General features: G+C 47.8%; 2 protein-coding genes across 4 annotated transcripts in view; one reads left to right on the forward strand and one right to left on the reverse strand.

Annotated features, from left to right (window-relative positions):
• The first annotated feature begins 324 nt into the window (after window positions 1-324).
• LOC147014190 (prosaposin-like) overlaps window positions 325-12,575 on the forward strand; it is a 43,142-nt gene continuing 30,891 nt past the window's right edge. The window contains exon 1 of one of the 3 annotated variants that reach the window (XM_085851953.1): window positions 325-536. Coding sequence is in view for 1 of the 3 variants with exons in the window: in XM_085851950.1 (XP_085708076.1) it covers window positions 1,009-1,035 (27 nt within the window). In the remaining 2 variants the exon portion in view is untranslated. Of the gene's footprint in view, window positions 537-959; window positions 1,036-12,575 lie in introns of those variants that run through there. The other 2 variants (XM_085851951.1, XM_085851950.1) reach the window with 2 other exon arrangements.
• On the reverse strand, window positions 5,403-6,408 carry LOC147014191 (uncharacterized). The gene has a single exon (XM_085851384.1). The coding sequence runs from the start codon at window positions 6,345-6,347 to the stop codon at window positions 5,403-5,405; it is 945 nt and encodes a 314-aa protein (XP_085707510.1). The 5' UTR covers window positions 6,348-6,408.

Below are 12,575 nucleotides of genomic sequence, written 5' to 3' on the forward strand. Positions count from 1 at the left end.
ATGGGCCCCTCCCCAATTTTCAAAAGTGAGCGCCAAATACCATGTTTTTGCCTTTGAATGTAAACAAAGTGGAAGAATTGATCATTTATGATCCACTTGTGACGTTGCAGATCGTTGGTGCTGCCGAGGGAGTTTGTTGGCAAGGATTACGCTCCACATAAAGTCCTGGGTGGTTTGCCATTGCCTTCCCAACAGGAGTTAAACTTAGGGCAGCGATTTAGAATTTGGCCATGGTGTCGCCTCATTATGGCGAAGGACACCGTGGGATCTTCAAGGTCCACCAACTAACCCGTTAAACGCCCAGTTTAACGTCCATCCGAGGGACGGCGCACACACATCGATGAATCACCCTGCGTGTGAAACACCGGAATGAGTTTACAGACGTGACGGGATTCAAACTCAAACTTTGACAGCTTCGAGGTGATGAGTCTTCTTCAAAGGTCTTGGGCTCTCGGCCATTACATCCCATGAACCCGACAACAATAATACGTCATTAAAAGAAGAAAGAAGAAGAAGAAGCGTTTTCCTGCTAAGAGGTGAGCAACGACGTGTTTGTTTGGTGGTTATGTCATATAACTAGTTAACTTGTGAATTACAATTTACAATTATATTTTAACACTTTCATACGGTGTAACATTACGTCATGATTAAAACAATGATAACGATCGTGAACATCTTCTCAGGCCGCCTCAAAGGCCATTTGTTGTCATTCATAAGATTTATTTCTTGTTTGTTTCTTATCAATTTATTTTCTATGTACCTGTTATGTATCTGCTGTCGATGGTGATAGAAGGAAAAAGGTAAAGATGGTTTGTGGAGCAAAGGCTCGATTGTATACTTTCTCAGATCTACGACGATCTATTATATCTCACAAAACCGGAACTATATTTTTTACAAACGAATAACGAAACTCGTTATGTGATTCGGGTTTGCTTATAGTTTATAGAGAAACTTCAGTTGTAATAAACTAATCATAAATTTGTTTCTCGCTGAATTTGCCGTCTTGTGATGCTATCTGTCGGGAGCGGATTTCAGGTGAGAACGAAAATCCTGTTGTTTCGTCTCCCATTCGGTTGTGGACATTAAAAATATATATCCAACAGTATCTTTCGAAAAGAGTAGGCCATTGTGTGCCGGTGGACTGGCTAAATTTCCTGCCTCGAGATTAAATGTGACGTATAACTTGATTATTTATATAAAGGGGATGTCGATTTTATTAAATTAAATCGATAATAATAATAATAATAATAATAATAATGTGGTTTGATGTCGTGCTGTACTGTACCATGAAATAGGATAATAAGTTCGAGTCTTGGATTCGGAAAACACATGATATGATGGGCCGATTATAGCTTCATCCTTTAACACTGAGATGGGGGCGGGGGGGCAGGAAGAGGGGGAGATAGGGGTGAGAGTGAGGAGGGAGGGGGAAAGAGAGAGGAGGGAGGGGGAAAGAGAGAGGAGGGAGGGGGAAAGAGAGAGGAGGGAGGGGGAAAGAGAGAGGAGGGAGGGGGAAAGAGAGAGAGGAGGGAGGGGGAAAGAGAGAGGAGGGAGGGGGAAAGAGAAAGGAGGGAGGGGGAAAGAGAGAGGAGGGAAGGGTAAAGAGAGGAGTGAAGGGTAAAGAGAGAAGGGAGGGGAGAGGGAGGTGGGAGGGTAGAGTGAGGAAGGGGGGAGGGGGGAAGGGAAGGCAGCAAGAGGTGAGAGGAAGGGAAGGCAGACATGCGGTGCAGCATTAAGTACAATTCATATTGTCTCATCAAAATGATTCTGCATCAAATAACGGTAAAGATGGAAACAAAATAATGTCTGAAAATCCATTTTCTACCAGTCATATTATAAATACCACCCAGAGATAAACACTGTCCAGACATGTCCGGAGATAAACACAGTCCATATAAAAACACCGTCCGGCGCGTCCGGAGCCAAGCTGTCCGGAGACAAACACCGCTCGGACATGTCTGGAGATAAAGTCCCATCCGGAAATAACCACCATCCCCACACATATGGAGATAACCACCATCCAGACATAACAACCGTCTGGATACGTCCAGAGAGAGACAGAGAGACAGAGAGACAGAGAGACAGAGAGACAGAGAGACAGAGAGACAGAGAGACAGAGAGACAGAGAGACAGAGAGACAGAGAGACAGAGACAGAGACAGAGACAGAGAGAGAGAGACAGAGAGAGAGAGACAGAGAGAGAGACAGAGAGAGAGAGAGAGAGAGAGAGAGAGAGAGAGAGAGAGAGAGAGAGAGAGAGAGAGGTGGATAGGGGAGTTATCAGAGAGAATATGCTTTGCTTTGTGAACAACACATACACACGCATGCTCGCACGCACGCACGCACGCACGCACGCACGCACGCACGCACGCACGCACGCACACACACACACACACACACACACACACACACACACACACACACACACACACACACACGCTTGGCTCAGGCAGCTCAACAGAACGCGCAGCGTCGGTATGTGGAGACTTCAGGTTTGACAAACCACTTGGGACGTCACTGACCTCACAGGTAGCATTATCACCTTCAATGAAAGGCCGATAGAGGTTAGCACCCTCGTTGGCTACACTGGTGCTCTTACGTAAATGTCAACGATTACGGCGATAAGTATCACCCGTGTCTTGGGACCGAACCACATACGAACGTGGCTCCGAGTGCTGCTTCACAATCACAGCTGGTATCCACCGTTTGGAACCCGGAGAAGGTTCCATTCTAACTTCGTCAATTGGATGTAATGGTGGAAGATCTTTGTGTGTGTGTGTGTGTGTGTGTGACGATCATTGTAGAACCTCTGTTTAGCTTTCTCCAGGTCGAAGTGTCTTTTCACAGCAACACGGTCATAAGCCATAGGTACTAGAAGACTACGGGCAGTGGGCAGGGTATTCCTCGGACGTCTTCCCATCCGTAGTTGAGCAGGCGAAAGGTGGATGCCTTCCAATGGCGTTGTGCGATAATCCAGCTCGGCCAGGTGCTTGTCTGAACATTTTCTCCAGAGTCGTTTGATGGTTTGTACAGCCCTTTCAACTTCTCCATTTTAACGTGGATACCTGGGACTAGATGTTTTAACACAGATTCCGTGATCTTTGCAGAACTTTTTCAAAAGTTGTGAGTTGTACATTGTCCCATTATCATGTCGTAGAGTCTCTGGTAGACCGTGGCGACTGAACTGTGCTTTCAGTCGCTCAAGCGTTGTGCTGCAGCGTAAATCCTTCACTTCGTCCACTTCGATGAACTTGGAATAATAGTCAACCGTTATCAGGTACGTCTTACCATCAAATTGGAACAGGTCTGTCCCAATTTCACTCCAAGGTAGATCCGGTGTAGGAGTCGGTTTCAGGGGCTCAGCAGGCAAGCAGTTTTGATAGCTTGCACACTTGGAGCAGTTCTGAACAGTTCGCTCAATGTCCGCATTCATGGAGGGCCAGTCTAGAACTTCCCAAGCTCGTTGTTTGCACTTGACTATTCCGAGAAGCGATTCGTGAATCAGGTTCAGCATGCGTGGTCTCAGAGAAGGTGGTACAACGATTCGCATGCCTTTGTATAGGATGCCATCCATAACGAAAAGTTCACTCAGGGAATCGCAGTATGGTCGAAGATCGAATGATACACCTTGTCTGGCATCTGGCCATCCATCAAGAATCATTGACTGCAATTGACTGAGTTCTAACTCAGTTGCTCTTTGAAGATCAGCATACCTCTCGTCAGAGACAGATAAAAAGTCCAATATTGAAATATGCTCTAAGTTGTCGATTTCCGAACCAGTATCTGGCAGGTAGGCTCGAGAAAGCGTGTCCGGAAGCTGCATATCTTCCCGTTTTCTGTACCGAATATTGAGGTCATACCTTTGCAATCTTAGTAGTCTGTAGTCTCATTGGAGCAGACAGCAAAGGCTTCTTGGCAATTATTTCCAGAGGTTTGTGGTCATTGTAGATGGTGACTGTTTTTTCCAAAGATATAACAATGAAACTTTTTGCAGGCATGGACTATGGAAAGCATCTCCTTCTCTATTTGTGCGTACCGTGTCTCAGTCTCCGTGAGAGCCCTGGAGCTGTATGCAATGGGACGGTCCTCCTGGACAAGAACTGCACCAAGTCCGCTTCGGCTCGCATCACAGTGAATCTCGACTGGCTTGTTGACATCGAAGTACGCAAGAATAGGCAGATGACAGCAAAGTTCCTTCAGTCTCTCAAATGCTCTGACTTGAGCCGGTTGCCATTGATAAATAACATCAGATTTCAGCAGTTCTCGGAGTGGAGCTAACTCTTCACTCAACCGAGGGATGAATTTTGACAAATACGTGATGAATCCAACGAAGTGCCTCACTGATTCCTTATCGGTTGGAGCCGGCATACTGTGAACTGACTCAACTTTGGCAGGATCAGGAGATAGTCCATCCTCAGACAGTAAATGTCCTACATACTGTACCGACGACTGGCGGATTTTACATTTCTGCAGGTTCAACTTAAGACTGTAGTTTGTTGCCCGATCGATGACTTGTTTCAGAATTCGATCATGTACTTCCACATTTGGACCGGCAATGAGAATGTCATCCATTATCGCGACTGCTCCATCTATGCCTTCAATCATTTGGTCCATAATCCTCTGAAAAATTTCAGGTGCACATTTCAGTCTAAAGGGAAGACGAAGCCACCTATACCTACCTCATCGGATGATAGGATGATTCCTCATCTAGTTTGATTTGTAGGAATCCTGACTTTGCGTCGAGTACTGAGAACACCTTGGCGTGAGGTATATTTGCGACGACTTCCTCAACAGTACGCATGGGATAGTGCTCCCTCTTGATGACCTCGTTCAGATGGGATGCATCCAGACAAATTCTCAGTTTATCGTTTCTGAGAGATACCACCATTGAACTGACCCATTCCGTAGGTTTGTTCACTTTGGCAATGTATCCGTCCGATTCCATCTCCCCCAGTCGGGTTTTAATACGCGGCAAGAGGGAAGCGGGTTGTCACCGAGAAGCATGTCCAACTCCCTTTGCACCAGATTGCATTTTAATTGTATACATGCCTGGCAGAGTTCCTGCGGTTCGCACGAGATCTGGATATTCCTTCAGTTCAGTAAGAACACCACAGGTATCCACTTCCGTTGCAACGGAATCAAGTCTGATGATCAGGCCCAGAGATTCTGCAATATTATCAGAAATTATGTTTTCCTGTTGGAGAGCAACCACTTCAAATGTTGTGGTGACGAACTTGCCACGATACTGAACAGGAAGATCCACGGCTGCGACGGGTTTTAACTTGTGATTTGAGTAAGTGCACAATACCTTGGTCGATTGACTGAGTTCACCAGTGTGATCAAGACGCTGGGAATCAGATAGTGTCATTGTGTTGCAGCGAGCTCTGGTATCAATCCTGAAGGTCACTTGCTTTCCTGATACCAAGACAGCCTGTCTCCATTTGTCACAAGGGAATGAAAGCGTTGTCTGCTGATCCACAGAATGTTTCCATTAGTTTCATCTGCATACTCGTTTGTATCAGCAGGAGCATTGTCCGACTGAGTTTCCACCGAGTGCACGATAGCGCGTCGACGGCAAACTGCAAGCCAATGGTTTGGCTTCTTGCAGTAAGAGCAGGTGGATCCAATTGCTGGACATACACCACGATTCCATGAATGGTCAGGATCCTCACCACAGTGATAGCAACTGTCCTTACGCTGCTGTATATTCAGGGTAGGTCTCGTGCGTGATGGCTGTAATGGTCCTGGGTTAGATTGTGGTTTTGGCCTCGCTCGTTTGTAACGTACAGCGGCCACACTCGTATCCTCATCACGGACAATGCGAATCTGAGTTCTTGAAAGTTCAAACTGCTGACCCACTTCAAGAGCTTTGGCCAGCGTAAGTTCTTCACCTCTGTCTTGTAGGTGTTCCTGAACTTTCTCCTCATAAACCCCTTGTATGATGGCATCCACGAGCACATCTTCAGGCTGCACATATTCACAGTCCAAGAGAATGAGCCGCAAGTCCTTGACAAAGTTGTCAAACGATTCACTGGGGCTTTGTTTCCTCCTGAGCAGTCGATGTCTCGTGATGCGCTTGTTTTTCCTCGGACGGATATACAATTCGAATTTGTCCAAAACTATGTTGGGGTCATTCTTCTCACCTTCAATCCACTCAAAGTTCTTGTATATCTCTCGTCCTTGTTCTCCGATCCAAGTTCCAAGCCACCCCGCCTTGTGTTTGTCAGGCAGCCCAGCCAACGGACCGTCAAAAACGAAACCAACGTGGTTTCGGAATCGGACAAATTCCTGATACAGCGAAGTCGAATCCCAGTCAATAGTTGGGTGTTCAAAGTTCATGGATGCCATAGTTTATATGTTTCAAATACCACCATCAGATGGCATGGATGTACGGAGATCTTTGCAGATTCTTCTGACACCACGTAAAATACTCAGGACTCAATGTTGGTCCAGACCAGAAGTGATGTTTATTCGCGATCACGGAGCACAACGAACCACAACCGGAAATCAACATACGTTACACCCCCCAAGCTCCGTGTGCACCCGTCCACAACACTCGCCCCCTCTACATCGCAAAGCTCGACCGGACCCACCTGGTCGAGATCAGCTTCAAGGGAGCATGGCGTCTCCCTCCGTTCCCGAAGGAGGCCATCCGGCTGCTTGCACCGGGTCACGACTCATTCTGCCAGCTCGCCCTCATCGTCCTCCACTACCTCCGTGTGTGTGTGCTCGTCTTCCACCCCGTCTTTATCGAGTAGTCTCTCCTCTACTTTTTCTATCTCCCGAGTCTCTATACATTTTATTTCTGTTGTCTCTCCGTCTCTATTTAATTCAGTCTCGACTCGGTCTATCTCCCGTGTCTCTGTCAATACTTCTATTTCCTTCTTTGTCTCTGTTATTTCCATCGTCTCCATTTTTATTTGTGTCTCCTTTATCAGGGTTTGCCTGAATTGTTCTTTCATCCGACGAGTGGTGTCAATCAAGTCCTGCACCACTAACATTACTCCTTGTTGTGCTGTCACACATCCCACCTTATTGTGCCGTTCTACTTCCTGGCTCCTTTTGAGTAGTTCTTCCTCTCTGAGCTTTTTGAGTTGTTCGTTCTCTTTCCGGAGTTTTTGCATCTCTTGAGGACTCAAATTTTGCTCTCTCCTTGAGTTGGTTAACTTCAACCTCGTTTTCTTTGTGTTTTCTACTCCACCATCTCTCATGTTCTTCGTTCTCCAATCTCATAGTTTCGCTCAATTGGTTAATCTCCCTTTCCTGTTTCATTCGTTCTTCTGTCACTATCTCCTCGTACTCCAACCTTATTTTTTCCTTTTGTTGTTCAGTTTTAAATTCCTACTCTTTTTGCTTTTTATTCCACTGTCTCTCCTGTTCCTCATTCTGCAATCTCATTATTTCCTTCAATTGGCTGATTTCTTTCTCCTGTCTCATTCCTTGTTCTTTGTGTTTTCTATTCCACTGTCTTTCTTGTTCCTCATTCTTTAATCTGGCCTTGGCTTCCAGCTGTTTGATCTGCACAGCGTGGTTCCTTAACGTTTCATTCTCCGTTCTCTTTCTTTCTTCTCTTAACATCCTCAGTTCGTTTTGTAATTCTCTCTCTCCGCTTTGGTGTTTTTGTAACTCAAGAGTTTTTTTCCCATGATTCCTCTCTCAATTTGCATGCTTCCTTCCTCAATTCGTCTCTTATCTTTCTCATCTCCTCACCTCTTGCGCATGCTTTCTTCCACATTTCTTCCATATCCTTACCGTATCTCCCTCGGTCTTCCAGGCGTTTCTCTTCTATTTCTATCGTCCCTTCCAGGGTTTCTCTTTTAATCTGGCCTGCCCTTACCTCTCGCTTCAGTAGTACCAATTCCCCATCGTGTTCACGTTTTTTTCTTTTTCAGCTTCGTTTTCCAGTCGTCTTCCAAGTTTTCTCTATCCCGGGAATTACGAATTTGCTCTTCTCCTGTTCCAGCTTATGGGTACTCCCCTCTACTTTCCTCATTTCTCCCTGTAGTTCTTTGAACTGTCTTGATTTTTCCAACAATTCTTCCTTCTTTTCCTCCAGATGTTCCTCTCCTCTTTGTATCTCCTGTTCAAGGCTTTCTTTTTTCCTGTTGCCTTCTTCTACCTCTCTCTTCAGTTTTTTAAATTCCAAATCGTGTTTCCGTTTTTCCTCTTCTAGCTTTGTTTGCCTTTGTTCTTCCTCCCTCCTTTCTTCCTGTACATCGGCCAATCGTTGCGACTCCTTACGCACATAATCCTCATGAACCCTGTCTACGCGTCGCCATGCCTCGTCCAATTCAAAGGAAAACTCATGCAATTCCCCTATACAGTTGTCACCATTCCTCCACCGCTGCAAGGACTTCGACACTTGTCTCCAAAGCCCGGCAATGCATGCTCCGGCATCCTGCCACGCCTGTCATGACCCCGTGGTTTGAAGCGGTGACTGAAAGCACTCGCCTTGTGTCGCGCCATTCATTGCGCTAAAAATAGCCGCCTGCTCCATGCCGCGCCGAGGTGCGATCGCGCCGCCATTGTGCGACTCAGAGTTAGTTTGCCGGCAAAGTTCGTGCTCAGAATATGGGGTTGAGCTCCCCCATGGTTTATAATTACAATAACCGTCCCAGGCCATGGATTCTACATTATAACACATATCTAATCCACCCGGCACCCGTTCGCCTTGACAAGCCATCTTACTACGCGGAAATAATTTTTTAAATCGCTCGTGGTTTGGTGGGAATCGAGGGTCGCTCCACTCACCCCTGAACCGATTCCCGTGAATTTAGTTGGAGGCGGGATGGATTTGAATCCCACTCCCGGACACCACTGTTACGAATTCTGGCCCGCCTGGCGTGCGATCGGCCGCATACCTCTAATGGCAGCCGCGTCGCCCACCGGACGGACAATTCAGTCGTGACCCTCCTGGAACTACCACCAGGAGCCAGTCACGGGCGGGAGGTTTAACCTCACCACAACCCAGTCCGCATTCCATCCGCGCGGGTAACCTACTGAGGGGTTGCACCACGCCGCAGGTCGGCTTAGGACACGGACCGCTTAAGCGGTTCGTTCCATGCAACAGGGATAACCGAGCGGTGTTATCGCCGACCTCGACGGTTCAGATTCTCTTTACCGGGCGTTCAAATCCCACTACTCATTCCACGATGCAAGATGGCACTTTCAATGTGGTGAAAGGAGGACGCGACGAACGGGATACGTTGCACACAAGGACATTTATTATAGAGCACACATATTACACACACAACACAAGTAAGGGCAGTCATGCAATATACAAGCAAGGCAAATAGAAAGCAAAACAACCGACTATAATTATTATTTACAAGCACCTAACAGTTTTACTTAACAGACGGCGCCACGACAACATTCACACAGAACAAAAGAAATGACCCCCTCATAGGCAAGGGGTAGACGGGGTTCGTAAACCTTTATGGCCGTGGGCCGTGGATGACGGAAAAGACCCACGAGACCGAAGGGTCTTACCCGCGCCCTCGTGGCGCGATGGTGGGCAGGTCGCGACGTCGACTCTCCACGGCCTTGGGTAGCCGCGCCTGTCCTCGAGCCCCTGGCATGGTCAGCGAGCTCTCTCCGGCGTTGCTGCTGGTGCTTTCACGACCCACAGCCGAGCAAGAAAGGACTGAAGGGCAGAAGGGGCTTCAGGACCAGAGAGAGAGAGAGAGAGAGAGAGAGAGAGAGAGAGAGAGAGAGAGAGAGAGAGAGAGAGAGAGAGAGAGAGAGAGAGAGAGAGAGAGCGAGCTCGACCCTGGCCACCAAGAGAGAGAGAGTGAGCTCGACCCTGGCCACAGAGAGAGAGAGAGAGAGAGAGAGAGAGAGAGAGAGAGAGAGAGAGAGAGAGAGAGAGAGAGAGAGAGAGAGAGAGAGAGAGAGAGAGAGAGAGAGCTCGACCCTGGCCACCAAGAGAGAGGAGCACTCGACCCCGACAGAGAGAGCTGATGACGTCGACGACCCAGACCACGAGAGCTCATGGACCAGAGAGAGAATGACGTCGACGACCCAGACAGAGAGCTCATGGACCAGAGAGAGAATGACGTCGGCGACCCAGACAAGGAGCTCCTGGACCTCACGCGCGGTCCGCCTTGTTTTGCGCGGGACTCCACCCTTTGCTGCTCCCCGTTTTCGGCTCCACCTCCCTTCGAGAAGGTTCCCGAAAAGGGGCGTTCCCTCACCCCGACCGCCTCACGCTGTTCATCCACCAATCGGCGGTGAGCTGCCCTCCCCCTTTCCTTCACACCAAGCGCGGGGAAAAATAGGCGGGAAAAATCCGCGTGCCCATCGGAACTCTTTTGGTTCCCTTTTTCGTTCGACATTTTTCAAGGCGGCTTGTTGCTTGCGTGGAGGTTTGTTCAAAATAACGATAGAAAAGAAAAACGGCTATCTCAAAGAGTCGCAGCCCGATGAATCACACGAATTCCCTTTAAACAACAGTGGGGAACTATCTGAACACTCACTTACCGGCATAGCTAATCAAAGGACTATATATATATATATATATATATATATATATATATATATATATATATATATATATATATATATATATATATATATTGTCACAGCTGTGGAAATTTGCATTACACCATAAAGGGCCCAGAGGTGAGATATCTCTAAGTACATGTGTCGTTAGCCCAAACCCGTTGTATAAAGGGAATTTATGTGATCCATTCGGGCTGCGATCCTTTGAGTTAGGCGTTTTTCTTTTTCTATCTTTTATTTCAAACACACAACATTTCAACAACCACGCCATCCCCATCACAGCGCCAACCACACTGCAACCACGCCACCTCCACCATCTACACGACCACATCTTCGTCACTCGCCATTCAACAGGCTCTGTGCGGTTACGATCTCCGCGGAGGAACAAACAAAAACCAACAAGGATGCTCGGTGGGCTTTTCCTGCCTGTTTTTCCTGTCTGACTTCCCTGCGCTTTGGAGTGGAGGAAGAGCGATGCAGGTCAAAGGTCAGAGGTCATGTAAAGGTGGGGCCTCTTTTTGGGGGAATAATTCTCTGGCTCCGAGCCAAAAACTGACTCCCTCGGCCCCCGGACGGAGCGGGGTGAAGGAAAAGCGTGAGGGAACGCCTTTTTCAGGAACCCTCTCGAAGGAACGTGGAGCCGAGAACGGGGCGGAGCGAAGTGCGGAGCCCGGGTGATAAAAGACGGACATGGGCGGGTGCAAGGAGAGAGCTTTTTCTTCCTCTTCGTCTTGGCTGGTGGTTCGGTTGGTTTTTGTGGAGAGTTGGTCTTCAGGAAGAGGTCCTGTGCCCGCGCCTTGGCGAGCGGCCCTGTCACGAAGGCACGGACGGGAGACGCGGCGGCGCCCGTTGCGAGGTAGACCTGTGCATCCGGACGGGGAGTGCCGGAGAGGGTTTGCCGGCCGCGAGAGAGGTCTGGGCCGGGCGCGACCATGCTGACGGTCACGGGAGAGGGACTCACCAGCCAAAGGGAAGTCGCGACTTCTTTCTTTCTTTTCTTTGGGGTTTTTGTATGGATCTTGTGGCGCCATGTCTCATAGAGTAGAACTGTTTAAGTGTTGCCGTGTGTACGCGTATTCGGTTGTAGCTCTGCATCGTTTCTTTTGTTTTAATTGCTTTATGTGCATTTTGATTGTGTATTGCTGTAAATACGTGCCTTACGTGCTTGTCTGTGTGTGCGTGTGAATAAAATGCTTGCTTGTTGAACTGTGCCCGTTTCGCTTTGTCTTTTCTCTATTGACCCTCCATTTTGCATCACGGAAAGGGGTTCCTAGTGGGTGCAACATCGCAGTAATTAATCGGAACCGTCAAGGCCGACGATAACACCGCTCGGTTATCACTGTAGCACAGAACGGACCGCTTAAGCGGTTCGTGTCCGGAGTCGGCCTGTGGCGTGGTATGATCACCCGGTCGACCATCCGCGCAGGTACTTAGGTAGATCGAATTTGGCGAGCAACCCTATCCTGCACGTGGGCAATTGGCACGGTCGTGGCGAGCTTAAACCCCCACCCGTGACTAGCTCCCGGCGTTGTTCCGAGAGGGTCACGATAGAATTGTCCGTCCGGTGGGCGACATGCCGCGATTCGAGTGACGCGGCCGTCCGTACGCCGGCGGGCACGAATTCGCAAAAACATATATATATATATATATATATATATATATATATATATATATATATATATATATATATATATATATATATATATATATATATATATATATATATATATATATATATTGTTATGGCTGTGGAAATTTGCACAACACCAGAAAGGTCCTTAGATCAGTTATGCTGGTAAGTTTATGTGCAGATAGTTCCCCACCGTTGTTTAGAGGGAATTTATTCGTGTTCACCGGGCTGCGACGCTTTGAGATAGCCGTTTTTCTTTTCTCCAACATTATTTTGGACCATTCACCCCCCCAACAACCAAAACGCTCGATGATTTCTACCATGTCCGCTTTGCCGGGGTCGGAGTTCACGCTGTCAGGACGAGCGCTCCGATGATTTCTACCATGTCCGCTTTGCCGGGGTCGGAGTTCACGCTGTCAGGATGAGCGCTCCGATGATTTCTACCA

This window comes from Eptatretus burgeri, chromosome 13 (genome assembly GCF_056783735.1).
Source record: "Eptatretus burgeri isolate ZD-2024b chromosome 13, Ebu_testis_v1, whole genome shotgun sequence".
In the NCBI taxonomy this organism is placed as follows: domain Eukaryota; kingdom Metazoa; phylum Chordata; class Myxini; order Myxiniformes; family Myxinidae; genus Eptatretus; species Eptatretus burgeri.

Excerpts from the sequence above, each read along its gene's own strand:
- LOC147014191 (XM_085851384.1), bottom strand. The coding sequence starts at position 6,347 with ATGGCATCCATGAACTTTGAACACCCAACTATTGACTGGGATTCGACT.